Source organism: Tachyglossus aculeatus, chromosome 7, assembly GCF_015852505.1.
Source record: "Tachyglossus aculeatus isolate mTacAcu1 chromosome 7, mTacAcu1.pri, whole genome shotgun sequence".
NCBI lineage: Eukaryota > Metazoa > Chordata > Mammalia > Monotremata > Tachyglossidae > Tachyglossus > Tachyglossus aculeatus.
Window position 1 is genome coordinate 2,811,990 of NC_052072.1, and position 26,813 is coordinate 2,838,802.

General features: G+C 47.4%; 1 protein-coding gene across 1 annotated transcript in view; it reads left to right on the top strand.

The window, feature by feature from the left end:
* Positions 1–12,380: 12,380 nt before the first annotated feature.
* CCDC150 (coiled-coil domain containing 150) overlaps positions 12,381–26,813 on the top strand; it is a 41,381-nt gene continuing 26,948 nt past the window's right edge. Inside the window, exons 1-4 of the mRNA XM_038749562.1 lie at positions 12,381–13,049; positions 20,546–20,715; positions 22,481–22,574; positions 26,076–26,245. Coding sequence (XP_038605490.1) covers positions 12,723–13,049; positions 20,546–20,715; positions 22,481–22,574; positions 26,076–26,245 — 761 coding nt within the window. The 5' untranslated portion in view covers positions 12,381–12,722. The remainder of the gene's footprint in view (positions 13,050–20,545; positions 20,716–22,480; positions 22,575–26,075; positions 26,246–26,813) is intronic.

Below are 26,813 nucleotides of genomic sequence, written 5' to 3' on the forward strand. Positions count from 1 at the left end.
AATAAATAGAATAGTAAATATGTACAACTAAAATAGAGTAATAAATTCATTCATTCATTCATTCGATCGTATTTCTTGAGCGCTTACTGTGTGCAGAGCACTGGACTAAGCACTTGGGAAGTACAAGTTGGCAACATAGAGACGGTCCAGACTCAACAGCGGGCTCACAGTCTAGAAGGGGGAGACAGACAACAAAACACAACATATTAACAAAATAAAATAAATAGAATAAATATGTACAAATAAAATAAATAAATAATAGCATTTATTAAGCACTTACTGTGTGCCAAGCACTGTTCTAAGCACTGGGGAGGTTACAAGGTGATCAGGTTGTCCCACGGGGGGGCTCACAGTCTTCATCCCCATTTTCCAGATGAGGTCACTGAGGTCCCGAGAAGTTGAGTGACTTGCCCAAAGTCACACAGCTGACAATTGGCGGAGCCGGAATTTGAACCCATGACCTCTGACTCCAAAGCCCGGGCTCTTTCCACTCAGCCACGCTGCTTCGCTGCTTCATTATTATTGCTATTATTAATTACTTCACTTCTCGGGGCCTCCGTTCCCTCAACGGTAAAATGAAGATTCATTCATTCATTCAATCGTATTTATTGAGCGCTTACTGTGTGCAGAGCACTGGACTAAGCGCTTGGGAAGTACAAGTTGGCAACATATAGAGACGGTCCCTACCCAACAGTGGGCTCACAGTCTAGAAAGTGTAGGAGTCCCTTGTGTTTTATTTTGTTCCCTGTCTCCCCCTTCTAGACCGTGAGCCCGTCGTCGGGTAGGGACCGACTCTAGATGTTGCCGACTTGGACTTCCCGAGCGCTTAGTACAGTGTTCTGCACACAGTAAGTGCTCAATAAATACAATTGAATGAATGAATGAATGAATGACAGGGCCTGTGTCCAACTGGATGATCTTGCCTCTCCCCCAGTGCTTAGTACAGCACCTGGCACATAGTAAGCGCTTGACAAAATAAATACGATTCAATAAATACGATTGAATGAATGAACAATGAATGAATAATAAATCAACCAATCAATCAATCAATCGTATTTATTGAGCGCTTACTATGTGCAGAGCACTGTACTAAGCGCTTGGGAAGTACAAATTGGCAACACATAGAGACAGTCCCTACCCAACAGTGGGCTCACAGTCTAAAAATAAATACCACAAAAGGAGGAAGGAGAAATCCCAAGGCCGCTCTGCCCTCAGAGGAAAGGGAGGGCTCCAAGCCCCATCCAATTCCTTTCAATCATTCAATCGTATTTATTGAGCGCTTACTGTGTGCAGAGCACTGTGCTAAGCGCTCGGAAATTACAAAACGGTGACATCTAGAGACGGTCCCTACCCGACAACGGGCTCACAGTCTAGAAGGGGGGAGGCAGACAACAAAACAAAGCAAAACAAGTAGGCATCAGTGCCCTCATGGCTCAGTGGAAAGAGCCCAGCTTTGGAGTTGGGAGTCATGGGTTCGAATCCCGGCTCTGCCAATTGTCAGCTGGATGACTTTGGGCAAGTCACTTCACTTCTCTGGGCCTCAGTTCCCTCATCTGTAAAATGGGGATAAAGACTGTGAGCCCCCCCGGGACAACCTGATCTCCTTGTAATCTCCCCAGCACTTAGTACAGTGCTTTGCACATAGTAAGCACTTCATAAATGCCATCATTATTATTATTATTATAAATAAGCAGAATTAGAGGTCTAGACACATCTCATATTTATTACTCTATTTATTTATTTTACTTGTACATATCTATTCTATTTATTTTATTTTGTTAGTATGTTTGGTTTTGTTGTCCGTCTCCCCCTTTTAGACTGTGAGCCCACTGTTGGGTAGGGACCGTCTCTAGATGTTGCCAACTTGTACTTCCCAAGCGCTTAGTACAGTGCTCTGCACACAGTAAGCGCTCAACAAATACGATTGATTGATTGATTGATTGATCTCACTTTTCTGGCGTCAATGCCCTCAATATAAATAGAATTAGAGATAGAGACCCATCTCACTTTTCTGGGCCTCGGTTCCCTCATCTGGAAAATGGGGATGGAGACCGTGAGCCCCACGGGGGACGGGGACTGTATGATGCCAACTTGGACTAAATAAATAAATAAATCTATTCTATTTATTTTATTTTGTTAGTATGTTTGGTTTTGTTCCCTGTCTCCCCCTTTTAGACTGTGAGCCCACTGTTGGGTAGGGACTGTCTCTATGTGTTGCCAATTTGTACTTCCCAAGCGCTTAGTACAGTGCTCTGCACATAGTAAGCGCTCAATAAATACGATTGATGATGATGATGATGATGGACTTCCCAAGCGCTTAGTACAGTGCTCTGCACACAGTAAGCACTCTATAAATACGATTGATTGATTGATTGATTGATCGACTGCGTCCAATCCGATTTGCTTGGATCCACCCGGGCGCTTAGTACAGCGCCTGGCCCGTAGTGAGCGCTTAACAAATAGCATCTTCATGGCCCGTAGTGAGCGCTTAACAAATAGCATCTTCATTATTAGTAGTAAACCTCCAACCACCAACCCTGGCTTCTTCTCCATCAACGACCTCGGGGAAATCTCAGGGAAGCAGCTGCATCCTCCCTAGCAACGGTTGCTATGGCAAGGGTAATGCAATTGGGAGCAAATTAATAATAATAATCTTTTCTCACCAAACTTCCCCCAGAGATTGTTTGAAAGAATAAACAGCGAAGGAGCGTGGCTCAGTGGAAAGAGCCCGGGCTTCGGAGTCAGAGGTCATGGGTTCAAATCCCGGCTCTGCCCACAGCCCCTGTATATATGTTCATACATATTTATTACTCGATTTATCTATTTATTTTATTTGTACATATTTATTCTATTTGTTTTATTTTGTTAATATGTTTTGCTTTGTTGTCTGTCTCCCCCTTCTAGACTGTGAGCCCGCCGTTGGGTAGGGACCGTCTCTAGATGTTGCCAACTTGGACTTCCCAAGCGCTTAGTCCAGTGCTCTGCACACAGTAAGCGCTCAATAAATACGATTGAATGAATGAATGAATGAATTGCCAGCTTGGTGACTTTGGGCAAGTCACTTCTCTGGGCCTCAGTTCCCTCATCTGGAAAATGGGGATGAAGCCTGGGAGCCCCCCATGGGACAAACTGATCACCGTGTAACCTCCCCAGCACTTAGAATATGTTTGTACATATTTATTACTCTATTTATTAATTTTACTTGTACATATCTATTCTATTTATTTTATTTTGTTAATATGTTTGGTTTTGTTCTCTGTCTCCCCCTTCTAGACTGTGAGCCCACTGTAGGGTAGGGACCGTCTCTAGATGTTGCCAACTTGGACTGCCCAAGCGCTTAGTCCAGTGCTCTGCACACAGTAAGCGCTCAATAAATACAATTGATTGATTGATTGATTGACTGAATGATTTGCCAGCTGGGTGACTTTGGGCAAGTCAACTTCACTTCTCTGGGCCTCAGTTCCCTCATCTGGAAAATGGGGATGAAGACTGGGAGCCCCCCGTGGGACAAACTGATCACCGTGCAACCTCCCCAGCGCTTAGAATATGTTTGTACATATTTATTACTCTATTTATTTATTTATTTTACTTGTACATGTCTATTCTATTTATTTTATTTTGTTAATATGTTTGGTTTTCTTCTCTGTCTCCCCCTTCTAGACTGTGAGCCCACTGTGGGGTAGGGACCGTCTCTAGATGTTGCCAACTTGGACTTCCCAAGCGCTTAGTCCAGTGCTCTGCACACAGTAAGCGCTCAATAAATACGATTGATTGATTGATTGATTGATTAGAACAGTGCTTTGCACATAGTAAATGCTTAATAAATGTCATTATTATTATTATTGGAGAAGCAGCATGGCTCAGGAGAAAGAGCCCGGGTTTGGGAGCCAGAGATCATGGGTTCGAATCCTGGCTCTGCCACTTGTCAGCTGTTGGACCTTGGGCAAGTCACTTAACTTCTCTGAGCCTCAGTTCCCTCATCTGGGAAATGGGGATGAAGACTGGGACAAACTGATCACCGTGTAACCTCCCCAGCGCTTAGAACAGTGCTTTGCACATAGTAAGCGCTTAATAAATGCCGTTATTATTATTAACAGAGTTCCCCCTTCCTTTTTTTTTTGTTTACAATCCAGACCGCAAGCTCGTCTCTGCAAGCTCGTCTGTGGACGGTAAACTCGCAGGGCCCAAGCGCTCAGTACAGTGCTCCGCACACAGTAAGCGCTCAATAAATAGGATTGAATGAAAGTGGGCAGGGAATGGGTCTCTTTCTCCTTCCGCTGTCCTCTTCCAAGCATCGGGTCCAGTGCTCTGCACACAGAGAGCGCTCAATAAATACGACTGAATGACTGAATGGACAACAAATACTACAGATGGATTCAGTTTTCAAATCCACTCGTTTCTCTCCTCCCTTCATCCTATTTATTGAGCGTCAGTTGGGACGCCAAGAGCTCGGGAGAGCACAGTTGAGTCCAACACCTGAACCCTTGGGAGAGAAATCGGGGCTGGAGAGGGAGATTTGGGAATCATCCTCACCTCAAGGGGTTACATCCTAATAAAACTAATAATACAGGCATTTGTTAGGCACTTACTATGTGCCAAGCACTGGGGTGGATACGAGCAAACCGGATTGGACACGATCCCTGTCCCCCGTGGGGCTCACAGTCTCCTTCCCCATTTTCCAGATGAGGGAACTGAGGCCCAGAGAATAATAATAATAGTGATGGCATTTATTAAGCGCTGACTATGTGCAAAGCGCTGTTCTAAGCGCTGGGGGAAATACTAGGAGGGATTCCCCCTTCTAGACCGTGAGCTCGTTGTTGGGTAGGGACCGTCTCTATATGTTGCCGACTTGTACTTCCCAAGCGCTTAGTACAGTGCTCTGCACACGGTAAGCGCTCAGTAAATACGATTGAATGAAGGAAGGAAGGAATGAATACAAGGTGATCAGGTTGTCCCCCGTGGGGCTCGCAGTCTTCATCCCCATTTTCCAGATGAGGGAACTGAGGCCCAGAGAATAATAAATAATAATGGCATTTCTTAAGTGCTCACTATGTGCCAAGCACTGTTCTAAGCGCTGGGGAGGTTACAAGGTGATCAGGTTGTTCCCTGTGGGGCTCACAGTCTTCATCCCCATTTTCCAGATGAGGGAACTGAGGCCCAGAGAATAATAATAATAATAATGGCCTTTCTTAAGCGCTTACTATGTGCCAAGCACTGTTCTAAGTGCTAGGGAGGTTACAAGATGATCAGTTTGTCCTGTTGATGAACAGTGCTTGGCACATAGTAAGCGCTTAAGAAATGCCATTATTATTTATTATTCTCTGGGCCTCAGTTCCCTTATCTGGAAAATGGGGATGAAGACTGTGAGCCCCACGTGGGACAACCTGATCACCTTGTAACCTCCCCAGCACTTAGAACAGTGCTTGGCACATAGAATAATAATAATAATAATGGCATTTCTTAAGTGCTTACTATGTGCCAAGCACTGTTCTAAGCGCTGGGGAGGTTACAAGGTGATCAGGTTGTCCTCCGTGGGGCTCACAATCTTCATCCCCATTTTCCAGATGAGGGAACTGAGGCCCAGAGAATAATAATAATATTAATGATGGCATTTCTTAAGCACTTACTATGTGCCAAGCACAGTTCTAAGCACTGGGGAGGTTACAAGATGATCAGGTTGTCCCACGTGGGGCTCACAGTCTTCATCCCCATTTTCCAGATGAGGGAACTGAGGCCCAGAGAATAATAAATAATAATGGCATTTCTTAAGTGCTTACTATGTGCCAAACACTGTTCTAAGCACTGGGGAGGTTACAAGGTGGTCAGGTTGTCCCCCGTGGGTCTCACAATCTTCATCCCCATTTTCCAGATGAGGGAGCTGAGGCCCAGAGAATAATAATAATAATAATGATGGCATTTCTTAAGCACTTACTATGTGCCAAGCACTGTTCTAAGCGCTGGGGAGGTTACAAGGTGATCAGGTTGCCCCATGTGGGGCTCACAGTCTTCATCCCATTTTCCAGATGAGGAAACTGAGGCCCAGAGAATAATAATAATATTAATGATGGCATTTCTTAAGCACTTACTATGCGCCAAGCACTGTTCTAAACACTGGGTAGGTTACAAGGTGATCAGGTTGTTCCACATAGGGGTCACAGTCTTCATCCCCATTTTCCAGATGAGGTCACTGAAGCCCAGAGAAGTGAAGTGACTTGCCCAAAGTCACCCAGCTGACAATTGGTGGAGCCAGGTTTTGAACCCATGACCTCTGACTCCGAAGCCCGGGCTCTTTCCACTGAGCCACGCTGCTTTTCTAGAAGCCTGGGTAGAGCCCAGGCCTGGGAATCAGAAGGACCTGGGTTCGAATCCTTCCTCCGCCACCTGTCAGCTGTGTGATCTTGGGCCAGTCACCTCCCTTATAATAATAATAATAATAATAATAATAATGGCATTTGTTAAGCGCTTACTATGTGCAAAGCACTGTTCTAAGAGCTGGGGGAGATACAAGGTAATCAGGTTGTCCCACGTGGGACTCACAGTCTTCATCCCCATTTTCCAGATGAGGGAACTGAGGCCCAGAGAAGTGAAATGACTTGCCCAACATCACACAGCTGACACTCGGCGGAGCTGGGATTTGAACCCATGACCTCTGACTCCCAATAATAATAATAATAATAATAATAATGGCATTTATTAAGCGCTTACTATGTGCAAATGCTCTTTTCACTGAACCACGCTGCTCACTTCTCTGGGCCTCGGTTCCCTCGTCTGTAAAATAGGGATGGAGACTGCGGGGTCCCATGTGGGACAGGGACTGTGTCCAATTCAATACTCTGGTATCCACCCCAGCGCTTAGAACAGTGCCTGGCACATAGTAAGCGCTTAAAAAATACCTTTAAAAAAGTGGCCACGAGGCCATCCTTCCCAAACCCAACATTCAAATGGAGGCCGGAGAAGGACTGGATTTTTTGGGCGAATGACAGTCAGGCAGTGACCAAAACGGGGGTCAATAGATTTGACCTCCCAAGCGGTAGATTGAAGAGACGCTTTAGAAAGCGCCGGGTTTCCGTTTCCAATTTTGCTTTCTAGGGAACTATTTTTTTTTCTGTCATCGGTGAGAGAACGAAAATCCATATTTTCAGGGCTTCTTTCTTCAGCTCTTTCATTCAGTCGGATCAATCAAACACTCGGCGTTTAGTCCAGCGCTCTTCTGCGCCGCTCAGGCTTGCTGCTTCATTCATTCGTTCCATTGTATTTATTGAGCGCTTACTATGTGCAGAGCACTGGACTAAGGGCTTGGGAAGGACAAATCGGTAACAGAAAGTGACGGTCCCTACCCAACAACGGGCATTCATCCTCTCTCCCTTCCCCATGGCACATATGGATAGATCTGTATAGGTCTGTCATTTCTTCTTTCTTTCTTTTTCTTTCTTTCTCTCTCTCTCTCTCTCTCTTTCCTTCCTTCTTTCCTTCTCTTTCTTTCTTCTTTCTCTTCTTCTTCCTTCCTTTCTCTCTCTCTCCCATCCTTTTTCTTTTTTCTTTTTCTTCCTTCCTTCCCTTTCTCCTTTTTTTCTTCCTTTCTTTCTTTCTCCTTCTTTCTTTCTTTCTTTCCTTCTTTCTTTTTCTTTCTTTCTTTTTTCTTTCTTTCTTTCTCTCTCTTTCCTTCCTTCCTTCTTTCCTTCCTTCCTTCCTTCTTTCCTTCTCTTTCTTTCCTTCCTTCTTTCTTTCTCTTTTTCTTCCTTCTTTTCTCTCTCTCCCTTCCTTCTTTTTAAATTTTCTTTTTCTTCCTTCCTTCCCTCTTTCTACTTTTTTCTTTCTTTTTCTTCCTTCCTTCCCTCTTTCTCCTTTTTTCTTTCTTTTTCTTCCTTCCTTCCTTCCCTTTCTCCTTCTTCTTTTCTTCCTTCCTCCTTTCTTTCCTTCATTCCTTCTTTCTTTCTTCTTTCTCTTTTTCTTTCTTCCTTCCTTTCTCTCTTTCTTTCTCTTCCTTCTCTTCTTTCTTTCTTCCTTCCTTCCCTCTTTCTCCTCTTTTTCTTCCTTCCTTCCTTCCTTCCTTCCTTCCTTCCTTCCTTCCTTCCGTCCTTCCTTCCATCCTTCCTTCCTTCCTTCCTTTCTTCCTTCCTTCCTTTATCTTTCTTTTCCTTCCTTCCTTCCTTCCCTTTCTCTTTTTTCTTTCTTTCCTTCTTCCCTCCTTCCTTCCTTCCCTCTTTCTTTCTTTCTTTCATTTATTTATTTATATTAAGGTCCATCTTCCCCTCTAGACTGTGAGCCCATTGTTGGGCCGGGACCGTCCCTATATGTTGCTGACTTGTACTTCCCAAGCACTTAATACAGTGCTTTGCACACGGTAAGCACCCAAATGATGATGATGATGATGATGATGGCATTTATTAAGCGCTTACTATGTGCAAAGCACTGTTCTAAGCGCTGGGGAGGTTACAAGGTGATCAGGTTGTCCCACGTGGGGCTCACAGTCAATCCCCATTTTCCAGATGAGGTAACTGAGGCACAGAAAAGTGAAGTGACTTGCCCAAAGTCACACAGCTGATAATTGGCGGAGCCAGGATTTGAACCCATGACCTCTGACTCCAAAGCCCGGGCTCTTTTCCACTGAGCCATGCTGCTTCTCATCTCAAATGATGATGATTATTATTATTGATAATAATAAGTGCTCAGTAGACATCACGGACTGACTGATCTTACCTCCTTCCCTTCCCCATAGCACCTGTATATATGTATATATGGTTGTGCATATTTATTACTCTATTTATTTATTTATTTATTTATTTTACTTGTACATTTCTATCCTATTTTATTTTGTTGGTATGTTTGGTTCTGTTCTCTGTCTCCCCCTTTTAGACTGTGAGCCCACTGTTGGGTAGGGACTGTCTCTATGTTTTGCCAATCTGTACTTCCCAAGCGCTTAGTACAGTGCTCTGCACATAGTAAGCGCTCAATAAATACGATTGATTGATTGATTGATTGATTGATTGATTGAAGTCACACTCCAACCACTTGTCTTTCCAGCCTTGGGCTCACCAGTTCGGCGCCCGCAGGAGACTGTGGCATCCAACGGCTGGGCGGCGGTGGGCAGACTGGGTGGCGTCGGCAGGTGAGTAGCTGGGGAAGAAGCCCAAGGCCCAGGTGCCGCGTGGGTGACGGCCACAGAGCTCCGTCCGGATGCGGAAATCCGAGGCTTCCCGAGCCCGCAGGCCTCAGATATCAATCAATCAATCAATCGATCGTATTTATTGAGCGCTTACTATGTGCAGAGCACTGTACTAAGCGCTTGGGAAGTACAGATTGGCAACACATAGAGACAGTCCCTACTCAACAGTGGGCTCACAGTCTAAAAGGGGGACTATCGGATCGGTAGGAGGGGGTGCGGGCCGGGGCCGTATTGGGCCCGTTCTGCCCTCCATGTCGCGCTCCGGACGGGCCGGAGCGCGACATGGAAGAGAAACAGTGTGGCTTGGAGGGCAGGCCTGGGAATGTGTCTGTTTATTGGCATGGAAGATGAGGGAAAGTGAGACTTAGGGAAGGCCAGGGAAGGCCTCTTGGAGGAGATGGGCCTTCACTAAGGCTCTGAAGGCGGGGAGAGTCATCGTCTGTCGGATATGAGGAAGGAGGCCGTTCCATTCATTCATTCAATCGTATTTATTGAGCGCTCACTGTGTGCAGAGCGCTGGACTAAGCGCTTGGAAAGTCCAAATCGGCAACAGATAGAGACGGTCCCTACCCAACAACGTCCAAGAGAGAGGTGGGACGTGGGCCAGGGGTCAGCGGGATGAACCCCCTCTTCTAGACTGCGAGCCTGTTGTTGGGCAGGGGTTGTCTTTATCTCTGTTTTCTCTGTCAGACTATGAAGTTTTTGTACGTATTATATTTAATTGTACATATTTATTCTATTTATTTTGTTAATATGTTTTGTTTGGTTGTCCGTCTCCCCCTTCTAGACTGTGAGGCCGCTGTTGGGTAGGGACTGTCTCTAGATGTTGCCAACTTGGACTTCCCAAGCGCTTAGTCCAGTGCTCTGCACACAGTAAGCGCTCAATAAATACGATTGAATGAATGAATGAATGAAAGTTCAAATTAACCTTTATTATTATTATTATTGTTATTAATAATAATCCCCATTTTCCAGGTGAGGGAACTGAGGCCCAGAGAAGTGCAGTGACTTGCCCAAAGTCACCCAGCAGACAGGTGGCGGAGCCGGGATTAGAACTCAGGTCCCCTAACCCCCAAGCCCAGGCTCTTGCCACTGGGCCAAGCTGCTTCTTATGATATATTTTGTACATATTTATTGTATTTATTTTATTTTGTTAATATGTTTTGTTTCTCCCCCTTCTAGATTGTGAGCCCACTGTTGGGTAGGGACCGTCTCTATATGTTTCCAACTTGTACTTCCCAAGCGCTTAGTCCAGCGCTCTGCACACAGTAAGCGCTCAAATAATGCAATTGAATGAATGACTATATTTTGTACATGTCTATTCTATTTATTTTATTTTGTGAATATGTTTGGTTTTGTTCTCTGTCTCCCCCTTCCAGACTGTGAGCCCACTGTTGGGTAGCAACCATCTCTATATGTTGCCGACTTGTCCTTCCCAAGCGCTTAGTCCAGTGCTCTGCACACAGTAAGTGCTCAATAAATACGATTGAATGAATGAATGTATTTTGTCCATATCTATTCTATTTATTTTATTTTGTTAATATGTTTTGTTTTGTTCTCTGTCTCCCCCTTCCAGACTGTGAGCCTGCTGTTGGGTAGGGACCGTCTCTAGATGTTGCCAACTTGGACTTCCCAAGCGCTTAGTACAGTGCTCTGTACAAAGAAAGCGCTCAATAAATACGATTGAATGAATAAATGAATGAACGAATGATATCCCCCGCCTCTGCCCTACCTCCTTCTCCTCCCCACAGCACTTGTATATATTTGTACAGATTTATTACTCTGTTTATTCTACTTGTACATACTTACTATCCTATTTATTTTGTTAATGATGTGCATAATGATGTGAGAAGCAGTGTGGCTCAGTGGAAAGAGCCCGGGCTTGGGAGTCCGAGGTCATGGGTTCTAATCCCGGCTCTGCCACCTATCAGCTGTGTGGCTTTGGGCAAGTCGCTTCACTTCTCTGGGCCTCAGTTCCCTCATCTGTAAAATGGAGATTAAGACTGTGAGCCCCATGTGGGACAACCTGATTACCTTGTATCTCCCCCAGCGCTTAGAACAGTGCTTGGCATATAGTAAGCGCTTAACAAATACCAAAATTATTATTATTATTATTATTTTATTATTATATAGCTGTAATTCTATTTATTCTGACAGTTTTGACACCTGTCTGCATGTTTTGTTTTGCCATCCATCTCCCCCTTCTAGACCGGGAGCCCATAGTCGGGTAGGGACCGTCTCTATCTGTTGCCGACTTGGACTTCCCAAGCACTCAGTACAGTGCTCTGCACACAGTAAGCATTCAGTAAATACGATCGAGTGAATGAATGAGTGAATCTGTTGCCGAATCGTACTTTCCAAGCGCTTAGTACGGTGCTCTGCTCACTGTAAGTGCTCAATAAGTACGATTGAGAAGCAGCGTGGCTCAGTGGAAAGAGCCTGGGCTTTGGAGTCAGAGGTCGTGGGTCCGAATTCCGACTCTGCCCCATATCTGCTGTGTGACCTTGGGCAAGTCACTTCACTTCTCGGAGCCTCAGTGACCTCATCTGTAAAATGGGGGTGAAGACTGTGAGCCCCACGTGGGACAACCTGATCACCTTGTATCCCCCCAGCGCTTAGAACAGTGCTTGGCACAGAGTAAGCGCTTAACAAATGCCATCATCATTATTATTATTATTGAATGAGTGAATTAAACGAATGATTGAGATTTCCCCCCTCCCCCTCGTCCCCCTCTCCATCCGCCCCATCATACCTCCTTCCCTTCCCCACAACACCTATATATCTGTATATATGTTTGTACATATTTATTACTCTATTTATTTGACTTGTACATATCCTATTTATTTTATTTTGTTAATATGTTTGGTTTTGTTCTCTGTCTCCCCCTTCTAGACTGTGAGCCCACTGTTGGGTAGGGACCGCCTCTAGATGTTGCCAACTTGGACTTCCCAAGCGCTTAGTCCAGTGCTCTGCACACAGTAAGCGCTCAATAAATATGATTGATTGACTGATTGACAAGGACGCGGCTCGGGCCTTAAACTAGAGAATAGCAGAGGGGCTGGCCGGAGTGGATTGGGGGTGCTGGGGTGGGTAGGCGAAGGTTACTGTTGGCCACTGGAAGGTTGGGGTGGGGGGTCCCGGTTGCCAAGGAGGCCAACGGTGACCTCACAGAACCCAGCCCGGGTGGGCCCTGCCCGTCGGACAAGGAGTTGGCTTGGCGGCCTAGTAAGGCCTAGCCTTGTCCTCCCTGGAAATACGTCCTCTTCCTCCTCCTCCTCCATCTCCTCTTCCCCCGTCTTTCCTCCTCCTGGTCTCCCACACCCAGCCAGAGGCTGCCCTCCTGCCCGCCGGGCCACGGTCCTGCCGTCGAGGAGGAGGCCCGTCGGGCGGACGCAGGGGGGCCGGGCCGGGGGTCAGTGGGAGGCGTTGGCTTGGCGGCCTACTAAGGCCTAGCCTTGTCCTCCCTGGAAATACGTCCTCTTCCTCCTCCTCCATCTCCTCTTCCTCCATCCTTTCTCCTCCTGGTCTCCCACACCCGGCCAGAGGCTGCCCGGCCATGGTCCTGCCATCGAGGAGGAGAAGGGTCTCAGAGTGGGCGGCGGGCCCCCCACACCGCGGGGGCAGTGGGCAGGAGCGGGCCCCGACCGGTGGGCTGCCCGGCGTGACCCCCGCGGGCCACAGCTCAGGGTCCGGCCTGCCCTCGGGGGCCAGGGCCTTGGCCGAGCCGGCGGGCGACGCTGCCCAGGTGTCGCTGAGGACGCTGCTGACCGCCATCCAGACCATGGAGGGGAGGCTGGAGGGCAAGATCGAGACCCTGGCCTTCAGGCCGCCGCCCCCAGGGAGACGGACCCCCTCCGACATCCCCCCGCACGAGGGGCCCCGGGTGAGTGACGCCCGAACCCCCGTCCTGGGCCAAGGAGATCATAAGGGACTCCCCAAAGCGCTTAGTCCGGTGCTCTGCACACAGGAAGTGCTCAATAAACCCCACCGATGGATGAATTTGATGTGACCCGTTGAGCGAGAACGACTTTGGGTTTTCGAGTCAGGAAGGCTGGATGGGGCTTCGGCCAAGTGGGGGAGGCCTGGAGGAAGGGAGAGAGAGAGCCAGAGAGAGACAGAGACAGAGACAGACAGAGAGAGAAAGAGAGGGAGAGGGAGAGAGGGAGGGGGAGAGAGAGAGAAAGAGATAGGAAGAGAAAGACAGAGAGGGAGAAAGAGAGAGGGAGAGAGAGAGGAAGAGAAAGACAGAGAGAGGGGAGAAAAAGAGAGACAGAGAGAGAAGAAGAGAGAGACACAGAGAGAGAGGGAGAAAGAGAGATGGAGAAAAGGAGAAAAAGAGACAGAGAGAGACAGAGAGAGAGGGAGAAAAAGAGATAGAGAGGGAGAGAGACAGCAAGAGAGAGACACAGAGAGAGAGGGAGAAAGAGAGAGGGGGGAGAGAGACAGAGAGAGAGGGAGAAAGAGAGAGACAGACAGAGAGGGAGAGAGAGAAAGAGGGAGAGAGAGAGACACAGAGAGAGGGAGAGAGAGAGGAAGAAATAGAGAGAAGGAGAGAGAAAGGGAGAGAGGGAGTGAGGGAGAAAGAGAGAGAGGGAGAGAGAGAGGGAGAAAGAGAGAGAGAGACAGACAGGGAGAAAGAGAGAGAAAGAGGGAGAGAGAGACACACAGAGAGAGGGAGAGAGAGAGAGGAAGAAATAGATAGAAGGAGAGAGAGGGAGGGAGAAAGGGAGGGAGGGAGAAAGAGAGAGACAGAGATGGGGAGAAAGAGAGAGGGAGAGAGAGACAGAGACAGAGAGGGAGAAAGAGAGGGAGAGAGGGAGAAATAGAAGGAGAGAGAGACAGAGAGAGAGAGGGAGAAAGATAGAGAGGGAGGGAGAAAGAGAGACAGAGAAAGGGGGGAAAAGAGAGAGGGAGGGAGAAAGAGAGAGAAAGAGAGAGGTGGAGAGAGTGAGGGAGAGAGAGGATGGGAGAGAGAGGGAGGGGGGAGAGAGGGAGAGAGAGAGGATGAGAGAGAGGATGAGAGAGAGGGAGAGAGAGACAGAGGAAGAAAGAGGGAGAGACAGAGATGGAGAGAGAGACACAGAGAGAGAGAGGGAGAAAGTGAGATGGAGAAAAAGAGACAGAGAGAGAGAGAGAGGGAGAAAGAGAGAGAGGGAGAGAGACAGCAAGAGAGAGACACACAGAGAGAGGGAGAAAGAGGGATACAGAGAGAGGGAGAGAGAGAAAGAGAGAGAAAGAGGATACAGAGAGAGGGAGAGAGAGAGGAAGAAATAGAGAGAAGGAGAGAGAGAGAGAGAGAGGGAGGGAGAAAGAGAGGGACAGAGAGGGGGAGAAAGAGAGACAGAGATAGAGAGAGGGGGAGAAAGAGAGAGAAAGAAATAAGGAGAGAGAGACAGAGAGAGAGGGAGAGAGGGAGAAATAGAGAGGAGAGAGACAGAGAGAGAGGGATAAAGAGAGGGGGGAGAAAGAGAGAGGGAGGGAGAAAGAGAGAAAGAGAGAGATGGAGAGAGGGAGGGAGGGAGGGAGAGAGAGAGGATGAGAGAGGGGGGGAGAGAGGGAGAGGGAGAGAGGGAGAGGGAGAGAGGGAGAGGGAGAGAGGGGGTAGAGAGAGGGAGAAAGAGAGAGGGAGAGAGAGACAGAGAGGGAGAAAGAGGGAGAAAAAGAGAGACAGAGAGATGGAGAGAGGACTCAGAGAGAGAGAGGGAGAAAGAGATGGAGAAAGAGAGGGAGAAAAAGAGAGACAGAGAGATGGCAAGAGAGACTCAGAGAGAGAGAGGGAGAAAGAGATGGAGAAAAAGAGAGAGAGAGAGAGACAGAGAGGGAGAAAAAGAGAGATAGAGAGAGGGAGAGAGACTGTGAGAGAGAGACACAGAGAGAGAGGGAGAAAGAGAAGGAGAGAGGGAGAGAGAGAAAGAGAGAGAGAAAGAGGGAGAAAGAGAGATGGAGAGAGGGAGGGAGGGAGGGAGAGAGAGAGGATGAGAGAGGGGGGGAGAGAGGGAGAGGGAGAGAGGGAGAGGGAGAGAGGGAGAGGGAGAGAGGGGGTAGAGAGAGGGAGAAAGAGAGAGGGAGAGAGAGACAGAGAGGGAGAAAGAGGGAGAAAAAGAGAGACAGAGAGATGGAGAGAGGACTCAGAGAGAGAGAGGGAGAAAGAGATGGAGAAAGAGAGGGAGAAAAAGAGAGACAGAGAGATGGCAAGAGAGACTCAGAGAGAGAGAGGGAGAAAGAGATGGAGAAAAAGAGAGAGAGAGAGAGACAGAGAGGGAGAAAAAGAGAGATAGAGAGAGGGAGAGAGACTGTGAGAGAGAGACACAGAGAGAGAGGGAGAAAGAGAAGGAGAGAGGGAGAGAGAGAAAGAGAGAGAGAAAGAGGGAGAAAGAGAGAGAGAAAGAGGGAGAGAGAGACACACAGAGAGAGAGAGAGGAAGAAATAGAGAGAAGGAGAGAGAGACAGTGAGAGAGGGAGAAAGAGAGGGAGAAAAAGAGAAAGAGAGAGGGGGAGAGACAGACACAGAGGGAGAGAGATGGAGAAAAAGAGACAGACAGAGAGAGGGAGAAAGAGAGGGAGAGAGGGAGAGAGAGAAAGAGAGAGAGAGAAAGAGGGAGAAAGAGAGAGAGAAAGAGGGAGAGAGAGACACAGAGAGAGAGAGAGAGGAAGAAATAGAGAGAAGGAGAGAGAGACAGTGAGAGAGGGAGAAAGAGAGGGAGAAAAAGAGAAAGAGAGAGGGGGAGAGACAGACACAGAGGGAGAGAGATGGAGAAAAAGAGACAGACAGAGAGAAGGAGAAAAAGAGAGATAAGAGAGGCAGAGAGACAGCAAGAGGGAGACACGGAGAGGGAGGAAAAGAGGGAGAGAGACAGAGAGAGAGGGAGAGAGAGAGAAAGAGGGAGAGAGAGACAGAGAGAGAGAGGAAGAAATAGAAGGAGAGAGAGAGAGGGAGAAAGAGACAGAGACAGAGAGGGGGGAGAAAGAGAGAGAGAGAAAGAGGGAGAGAGACACAGAGACAGAGAGAGGGAGAGAGGGAAAGAGAGAGAAGGAGGGAGACAGAGAGAGAAGGAGAGAGAGAGGGAGAGACAGGGAGAGAGAGAGACAGAGACAGAGAGCCAGAGAGAGAGCACCCACACTGGGGTGGATACAAAGTAATCAGGTTGGACACTGTCCCTGTCCCATATAAGGTTCCCAGTCTTCATCCCCATTTTCCAGATGAAGGAACTGAGGCCCAGAGAAGTAGAGTGACTTGCCCAGGGTCACCCAGCAGACAAATGGCAGAGTGTCTCTTGTCTTTCCCCGCCCTCCGGGTGAAGCCCGAGAGCTCCTTGTGGGCAGGGAATGTGTCTGTTGATTGTTGTATTGTGCTCTCCAAAGCGCTTAGTGCAGTGCTTTGCATACAGTAAGCGCTCAATAAATGTGATTGAATGAACAAATCCTTCGGAGGATGAAGGTGGAGCGTCCTAGATGGCAAAGGTGACCTCCCTGGCTTTCCCCAGGTGCTGGTCAGGGCCCGAAATGCTTCTTCCCTGGAAAGGCCTCACGCTTAGAGAAGGAGCATGGCTCAGTGTCAAGATCCGGGGCTTGGGAGTCAGAGGTCGTGGGTTCTAATCCCGCCTCCGCCACAGGTCAGCTGGGTGACCTTGGGCAAGTCACTTCACTTCTCTGGGCCTCAGTGACCTCATCTGGAAAATGGGGATGAAGACTGGGAGCCCCTTGTAACCTCATCACCTTGTAATAATAATGATAATAATAATAATGATGGCATTTATTAAGCGTTTACTATGTGCAAAGCACTGTTCTAAGCACTGGGGTAGAAACAAGGTAATCAAGTTGTCCCACGTGGGGCTGACAGACTTGATCCCCATTTTCCAGATGAGGTCACTGAGGCCCAGTGAAGTGAAGTGACTTGCAAAGTCACCCAGCTGACAAGCGGCGGAGCCGGGATTTGAACCGATGACCTCCGACTCCAAAGCCCGGGCTCTTTCCACTGAGCCACACTGCTTCTCCGAATAATAATAACGATGTCATTTATTAAGTACTTACTATGTGCCAAGCACTGTTCTAAGCGCTGGGGAGGTTACAAGGTGATCAGGTTGTCCCACATGGGGCTCACAGTCTTCATCCCCATTTTACAGATGAGCGAACTGAGGCACAGAGAAGTTAAGTGACTTGCCCAAAGTCACACAGCTGACAAGTGGCGGAGCCTGGATTTGAACCCATGACCTCCGACTCCAAAGCCCGAGCTCTTTCCGCTGAGCCACACTGCTTCTCCAAATAATGATAATAATGATGTCATTTATTAAGTGCTTACTATGTGCAAAGCACTGCTCTAAGCGCTGGGAAGTTTACAAGGTGAACAGGTTGTCCCACGGGGTGCTCACAGTCTTCATCCCCATTTGACAGATGAGGTCACTGAGGCCCAGAGAAGTGAAGTGACCTGCCCAAAGTCACCCAGCTGACGGCGGAGCCGGGATTTGAACCCATGACCTCTGGCTCCAAAGCCCGGGCTCTTTCCACTGAGCCACACTGCTTCTTTTTAAACCTCCACAGTGCTTAGAACAGAGCTTGGCACGTAGTAAGCGCTTCATAAATGCCATTATTAATATTATTATTATTATTATTATTATTATTATTATCATTTTTAACAGCACTGCTTCTTTTTAAACCTCCCCAGTGTTTAGAACAGTGCTTGGCACGTAGTAAACGCTTCATAAATGTCATCATTATCATTATTATTATTAATAGCACTGCTTCTTTTTAAACCTCCCCAGTGCTTAGAACAGAGCTTGGCACGAAGTAAGCGCTTCATAAATGCCATCATCATATTATTCTTATCATTTTTAACAGCACTGATTCTTTTTAAACCTCCCCAGTGCTTAGAACAGTGTTTGGCACATAGTAAGTGCTTAATAAATGCCATCATCATTATTATTATTATTATTATTATTATTATTAGCAGCACTGCTTCTTTTTAAACCTCCCCAGTGCTTAGAACAGTGCTTGGCACATAGTAAGTGCTTCATAAATGCCATCATCATTATTATTATTATCATTTTTAACAGCACTGCTTCTTTTTAAACCTCCCCAGTGCTTAGAACAGTGCTTGGCACGTAGTAAGCGCTTAATGAATGCCATCATTATTATTATTATTGTTAACAGCACTGCTTTTTAAACCTCCCCAGTGCTTAGAACAGTGCTTGGCACGTAGTAAGCGCTTCATAAATACCATCATTATTATTATTATCATCAATCAATCAATCGTATTTATTGAGTGCTTACTATGTGCAGAGCACTGTACTAAGCGCTTGGGAAGTACAAATTGAACTTAAAAATTATCATTTTTAACAGCACTGCTTCTTTTTAAACCTCCCCAGTGCTTAGAACAGTGTTTGGCACGTAGTAAGTGCTTAATAAATGCCATTATTATTATTATTATTATTATTAACAGCACTGCTTCTTTTTAAACCTCCCCAGTGCTTAGAACAGTGCTTGGCACATAGTAAGTGCTTCATAAATGCCATCATCATTATTATTATTATTATTAACAGCACTGCTTCTTTTTAAACCTCCCCAGTGCTTAGAACAGTGCTTGCCACGTAGTAAGCGCTTCATAAATGCCATCATTATTATCATTAACAGCACTACTTCTTTTTAAACCTCCCCAGGGCTTAGAACACTGCTTGGCACATAGTAAGCGCTTCATAAATGCCATTATTAGTATTATTATTAACAACACTGCTTCTTTTTAAACCTCCCCAGGGCTTAGAACAGTGCTTGCCACGTAGTAAGCGCTTCATAAATGCCATCATTATTATCATTAACAGCACTGCTTCTTTTTAAACCTCCCCAGGGCTTAGAATAGTGCTTGGCACGTAGTAAGCACTTCATAAATGCCATCATTATTATTATTAACAGCATTGCTTCTTTTTAAACCTCCCCAGTGCTCAGAACAGCGCTTGGCACATAGTAAGTGTTTCATAAATGCCATCATCATCATCATTATTATTATTATTAACATCACTGCTTCTTTTAAAACCTCCCCAGTGCTTAGAACAGTGCTTGGCACGTAGTAAGCGCTTCATGAATGCCATTATCATTATTATTATTATTAACAGAACTGCTTCTTTTTAAACCTCCCCAGTGCTTAGAACAATGCTTGGCACATAGTAAGCACTTAATAAATGCCGTTATTATTCTTTTTAAACCTTCCCAGTGCTTAGAACAGTGCTTGGCACGTTGTAAGCTCTTAATAAATGCCATCATTATTATTATTATCATTATTATTATTAACAGCACTGCTTCTTTTTAAACCTCCCCAGTGCTTAGAACAGTGCTTGGCATGTAGTAAGCGCTTAATAAATGCCATTATCATTATTATTATTATTATTATTAACAGCACTTCTTTTTAAACCTCCCCAGTGCTTAGAACAGTGCTTGGCACGTAGTAAGTGCTTCATAAATGCCATCATCATTACTATTATTATTATTAACAGCACTGCTTCTTTTTAAACCTCCCCAGTGCTTAGAACAGTGCTTGGCACATAGTAAGCGCTTCATAAATGCCATCATTATTATGATCGTTATTATTAACAGCACTGCTTCTTTTTAAACCTCCCCAGTGCTTAGAACAGTGCTTGGCACGTAGTAAGCGCTTCATAAATGCCATCATTATTATTATTAACAGCACTGCTTCTTTTTAAACCTCCCCGGTGCTTAGAACAGTGCTTGGCACACAGTAAGCGCCTCATAAATGCCATCATTATTATTATTATTATTATCATTAACAGTCCTCGGCACCTAGTAAGTGCTTAACCAACAGCATTCATTCATTCAATCATATTTATTGAGCGCTTACTGTGTGCAGAGCACTGTACTAAGCGTTCGGGAAGTACAAGTTCCCAAGAACTTGGAGAAGCAGCGTGGCCCAGTGGAAAGAGCCCGGGCTTTGGAGTCGGAGGTCATGGGTTCAAATCCCGGCTCCACCACTTGTCAGCTGGGTGACTTCAGGCAAGTCACTTCACTTCTCTGAGCCTCAGTTCCTTCAACTGGAAAATGGGGATGAAGACTGTGAGCCTCCCGTGGGACAACCTGATCACCTTGTAACCTCCCTGGCGCTTAGAACAGTGCTTGGCACATAGTAAGTGCTTAATAAGTGCTATCATTATTACAAGTTGGAAACACACAGAGACAGTCCCTACCCAACAGCGGGCTCACAGTCTGGAAGTCCAACACCATCACCCTAATTAGGATGATTATTACCTCCCGGCCGCCTTCCCTGAAGGACGGGAGCGAAGCCGGCCGGGGATGGGGGGGCCTCAGTTTCCCCCGGCCCACCCCCAGGCTCCCCCCTCGTCCCCGGCCTCGTCCGATGCCCGGCGGGCCACGTTTCAGGCGGGCACGTTGCAGCGGAAACTGGCAGAGGCCAAAGAGGACAACGGAAAGGTGACGGCCATGCTGGAGAGCGTGTTGGCATCGCACAGCAAGATGCAGGGAGCCCTGGACCTGGTGCGGGCCGAGCTCGGCGGACGAGACCTGGAGATCGCCGGCCTGCGCAGGGACAGGTGCTCCCCACCCTAACATCCATCCTTCCCTCCATCCTTCCCTCCGTCCTTCCCTCCATCCGGCCCTGTAGGCCGGAAACTCCAGCCAACCGGGGCCACCACGGGCGGACTCCGTCCTTCCCTCCATCCTTCCCTCCATCCTTCCCTCCATCTGGCCCTGTAGGCCGGAGAGAAACTCCGGCCAACGGGGGCCACCTCGGGTGGACTCCATCCTTCCCTCCGCCCTTCCCTCCGTCCTTCCCTCCATCTGGCCCGGTAGGCCAAAGAGAAACTCCAACCAACCGGGGCCACTTCGGGCGGACTCCGTCCTTCCCTCCATCCTTCCTTCCGTCCCACCCTCCGTCCTTCCCTCCATCTGGCCCCATAGGCCGGAGAGAAACTCCGGCCAACCAGGGCCACCTTAGGCGGTCTCTGTCCTTTCCTCCATCCTTCCCTCCGTCCTTCCCTCCATCCGGCCCCTTAAGCTGGAGAGAAACTCCAGCCAACCGGGGCCACCTCGGGCGGACTCCGTCCTTCCCTCCGTCCTTCCCTCCATCCAGCCCTGTAGGCTGGAGAGAAACTCAGGCCAACCGGGGCCACCTCGGGCGGACTCCATCCTTCCCTCCACCCTTCCCTCCATCCTTCCCTCCATCTGGCTCATAGGCCAGAGAGAAACTCCGGCCAACCAGGGCCACCTCGGGTGTACTCCGTCCTTCCCTCCATCCTTCCCTCCATCCTTCCCTCCGTCCTTCCCTCTGTCCGGCCCTGTAGGCCACAGAGAAACTCTGGCCAACCAGGGCCACCTCGGGTGGACTCCGTCCTTCCCTCCATCCTTCCCTCCGTCCTTCCCTCCGTCCTTCCCTCTGTCCTTCCCTCCATCCGGCCCCGTAGGCCGGAGAGAAACTCCGGCCAACTGGGGCCACCTCGGGCGGACTCCATCCTTCATTCCATCCTTCCCTCCGTCTGGCCCCGTAGGCCGGAGAGAAACTCCGGCCAACCAGGGCCACCTCGAGCAGACTCCGTCCTTCCCTCCATCCTTCCCTCCGTCCTTCCCTCCATCCGGCCCTGTAGGCCAGGGAGAAACTCCGGCCAACTGGGGCCACCTCGGGCGGACTCCGTCCTTCCCTCCATCCTTCCCTCCGTCCTTCCCTCCGTCCTTCCCTCTGTCCGGCCCTGTAGGCCAGAGAGAAATTCCGGCCAACCGGGGCCTCCTTGGGCAGACTCCATCCTTCCCTTCATCCTTCCCTCTGTCCTTCCCTCTGTCCGGCCCCGTAGGCTGGAGATAAAGTCCGGCCAACCAGGGCTACTTCGAGCAGACTCCGTCCTTCCCTCCATCCTTCCCTCCATCCTTCCCTCCGTCCGGCCCTGTAGGCCGGAGAGAAATTCCGGCCAACCGGGGCCACCTCAGGCAGACTCCATCCTTCCCTCCGTCCTTCCCTTGTCCTTCCTTCTGTCCGGCCCTGTAGGCCGGAGAGAAACTCCGGCCAACCAGGGCCACCTCGGGCGGCCTCCGTCCTTCCCTCCATCCTTCCCCCTGTCCTTCCCTCCGTCCTTCCCTCCATCCGGCCCCGTAGGCCGGAGTTTCTGTCCGTTGGCCAGAGAGAAACTTGGGCGGATTCCGGCCCTCAGACCAGGCCGTCCAGGGGCACCTCGGGTGGGTTTACGCCCTCGGCCTTGGCATCTCCGGGCAAGCGTTGAGGGGCGGCGACGGAGGCCCGTGCCCGCGACGTGCCCGAGGCCTTGGCCCTCCGTCCCGGACACCCACTCCGGCCACCCTCTCGCCCAGGGCTCAGGGCCTGCAGAGAGTCCAGAAATTGGAGGCCGAAGTGGACAACTGGCAGGCCCGGCTGGCCATAGCCGAAGCCCAACACGCCAAAGAGGTCAGGGCCTGGGCGAGCGGAGACCCGCGGGAGACCCACCCATGCCAAGCAGCGTCCGGGACACCGCGGCGGGAAGGGAGGGAATAATAATAACAATGATGGCATTTGTTAAGCACTTACTATGTCCCAAGCACTGTTCTAAGCACTAGGGTAGATACAAGATCATCAGGTTGTCCCACGTGGGGCTCCCAGTCTTCATCCCCCTTTTCCAGATGAGGTCACTGAGGCCCACAGAAGAATAATAATAATAATGATGGCATTTGTTAAGCGCTTACTATGTGCCAAGCACTGTTCTAAGCGCTTTGGGGGATACAAGATCAGCAGGTTGTCCCCCGTGGGGATCCCAGTCTTCATCCCCCTATTCCAGATGAGGTCACTGAGGCCCACAGAATAATAATAATAATGATGGCATTTGTTAAGCGCTTACTATGTGCCAAGCACTGCTCTAAGTGCTGGGGAGGATACAAGATGATCAGGTTGTACCACGGGGGGCTCCCAGTCTTCATCCCCCTTTTCCAGATGAGGTCACTGAGGCCCACAGAATAATAATAATAATAATGATGGCATTTGTTAAGCGCTTACTATGTGCCAAGCACTGTTCTAAGCGCTTTGGGGGGATAGAAGATCAGCAGGTTGTCCCCCGTGGGGCTCCCAGTCTTCATGAGAAGCAGCGTGGCTCAGTGGAAAAAGCCCGGGCTTTGGAGTCAGAGGTCATGGGTTCAAATCCCGGCTCCACCACTTGTCAGCTGTGTGACTGTGGGCAAGTCACTTCACTTCTCTGGGCCTCAGTTCCCTCATCTGTAAAATGGGGATGAAGACTGTGAGCCCCACGTGGGACAACCTGATCTCCTTGTAAATTCCCCAGCGCTTAGAACAGTGCTCTGCACATAGTAAGCGCTTAATAAATGCCATCATTATTATTATTATTATTATTATTATTATCCCCCTTTTCCAGATGAGGTCACTGAGGCCCACAGAATAATAATAATAATAATGGCATTTGTTAAGTGCTTACTATGTGCCAAGCACTGTTCTATGCGCTGCGGGGGATACAAGATCATCAGGTTGTCCCACGTGGGGCTCACAGTTTTCATCCCCTTTTTCCAGATGAGGTCACGGAGGCCCACAGAATAATAATAATAACAATAATAATAATGGCATTTGTTAAGCGTTTACTATGTGCAAAGCCCTGTTCTAAGAACTGGGGGGGGATACAAGGTCATCAGGTTGTCCCTTGTGGGGCTCCCAGTCTTCATCCCCCTTTTCCAGATGAGGTCACTGAGGCCCACAGAATAATAATAATAATAATAATGGCATTTGTTAAGCGCTTACTATGTGCCAAGCACTGTTCTAAGTGCTGGGGAGGATACAAGATGATCAGGTTGTCCCACGGGGGGCTCACAGTCTTCACCCCCCTTTTCCAGATGAGGTCACTGAGGCCCACAGAATAATAATAATAATAATGGCATTTGTAAGCGCTTACTATGTGCCAAGCATTGTTCTAAGCGCTTTGGGGGATACAAGATCAGCAGGTTGTCCCCCGTGGGGCTCACAGTCTTCATCCCCCTTTTCCAGATGAGGTCACTGAGGCCCACAGAATAATAATAATAATAATGATGGCATTTGTTAAGCACTTACTATGTGCCAAGCACTGTTCTAAGTGCTGAGGGGGGATACAAGATCATCAGGTTGTCCCACGCGGGGCTCACAGTCTTCACACCCATTTGACAGATGAGGGAACTGAGGCCCAGAGAATAATAATGGTAATAATAATAATAATGGCATTTGTTAAGCACTTACTATGTGCAAAGTCAACCTTTTAAATATACATTTTAATGTGTATATTTACATATCTATATGTAAAATAAATATTGTTTCATATAATAAAATAAATATATAAAATAAACATGATACAAAATATATAAATATATAAATATGTATAAATGAATATATATGACTATGTGTAATGCAAAATATAAAATAAATATGTGTATACATATTTATATATAAAATAAATACATATCGTTTTATATAATAAAATAAATGTAAGAAATGACTATGTAAATATTTATTATAAATATATTATATGTGTATTTTATAAATATACATATTTATACATAAAATGAATATAAAATATAATATACAATATAATATAAAATATAATGTGATATGCACGGTAAAATATAAAATAAATTTATATTATTTCATATAATAAAATAAGTATATAAAATAAATATGTAAATATATACATATTCATATTTATTTTATATTCTATTTATTTGTGATGGTGCCACTGATGCCTGTTCAGGGGTTCGAATCCCGGCTCCACCACAAGTCTGCTGTGTGACCTTGGGCAAGTCACATCAATCAATCGTATTTACTGAGCGCTTACTGTGAGCAGAACACTGTACTAAGCGCTTGGGAAGTACACGTTGGCAACATATAGAGACAGTCCCTACCCAACAGTGGGCTCACTTCTCTGAGCCTCAGTTCCCTCATCTGTAAAAATGGGAATGAAGACTGTGAGCCCCACGTGGGACGGCCTGATCACACTGTATCCCCCCCAGCGCTTAGAACAGCGCTTTGCACATAGTAAGCGCTTAACAAATGCCATTATTATTATTATTATCATTATTAATCAATCGTATTTACCGAGCACTTACTGTGTGCAGAGCGCTGTACTAAGCGCTGGGGAAGTCCAAGTTGGCAACATCTAGAGACGGTCCCGACCCAACACTGGCCTCACAGTCTAGATTATTAGATTATTAGGTGGATTAGAGTATTACAGCCTAGATTATTAGATCACAGTCTAGATTATTAGAATATATATATATTCTATATATATATATATATGTATATATATACACATATATACCTGTATATATATATATATATACCTGTATATATGTATATATGTTTGTACATATTTATTGCTCTATTTATTTATTTATTTTACTTGTACATATCTATTCTATTTATTGTATTTTGTTGGTATGTTTGGTTTTGTTCTCTGTCTCCCCCTTTTAGACTGTGAGCCCACTGTTGGGTAGGGACCATCTCTAGATGTTGCCAACTTGGACTTCCCAAGCGCTTAGTCCAGTGCTCTGCACACAGTAAGCGCTCAATAAATACGATTGATGATGATGATGATGATGATGATGATGATTAGAAGATAGAGAAGCAGCGTGGCTCAGTGGAAAGAGCCCGGGCTTTGGAGTCAGAGGTCACGGGTTCGAATTCCGGCTCCGCCACATGTCTGCCGTGTGACCTCGGGCAAGTCACTTCACTTCTCAGAGCCTCGGCTCCCTCATCTGTAAAATGGGGATAAAGACTGTGAGCCCCTTGTGGGACAACCTGATCACCTTGTATCCCCCCCAGGGCTTAGAACAGTGCTTTGCACGTAGTAAGCGCTTAACAAATGCTATTATTATTATTATTGTTATTATTATTATTGTTGAGCCGGAGGCCCGGGGCTGACTTTGGGTGGACGACCCCTCTCAGGTGGAGCCACTGCGCCGGTCCCTGGAGGCGTGCGGGGCGGACAACCGGAAGCTGTCCCAGAGCCTGGAGCAGGCCGTCCAGACCAACGCCGGCCTGCAGAGTAGACTAGACCACCTCCAGGACAAGCTGGACCGCAGCCAGGCCGACCAACGCCTCCTGGAAGCCCACCGGTACGGCTCGCCCGGCCCGTCACCTCGAGGAAACCCGGGCCGGGTCCAGTTCCGGCCTGATTGAGTCAATCAATCAGTCAATCAATCAATCAATCGTATTTATTGAGCGCCTACTGTGTGCAGGGTGCTGGACTAATCAATCAATCATATTTATTGAGCGTTTACTGTGTGCAGGGCACTGGACTGAGCGCTTGGGAAGTCCAAGTTGGCAACATCTAGAGACGGTCCCTACCCAACAGCGCTTGCAATCAATCAATCAATCAATTGTATTGATTGAGCGCTTACTGTGTGCAGAGCGCTGGACTCCCTAAGAGTCAGTGTTGTTGGGTAGCGGGCGCTTACAGTGTGCAGAGCACTGGACTAAGCGCTTGGGAAGTCCAAGTTGGCAACATCTAGAGACGGTCCCTACCCAACAGCGGGCTCACAGTATAGAAGGTGGAGACAGAGAACAAAACCAAACATATTAACAAAATAAAATGAATAAAATAGTTTTGTACAAGTGAAATAAATGAATAAATAGAGTAATGAATATGTACAAACATATATACATATATATACATATATATGT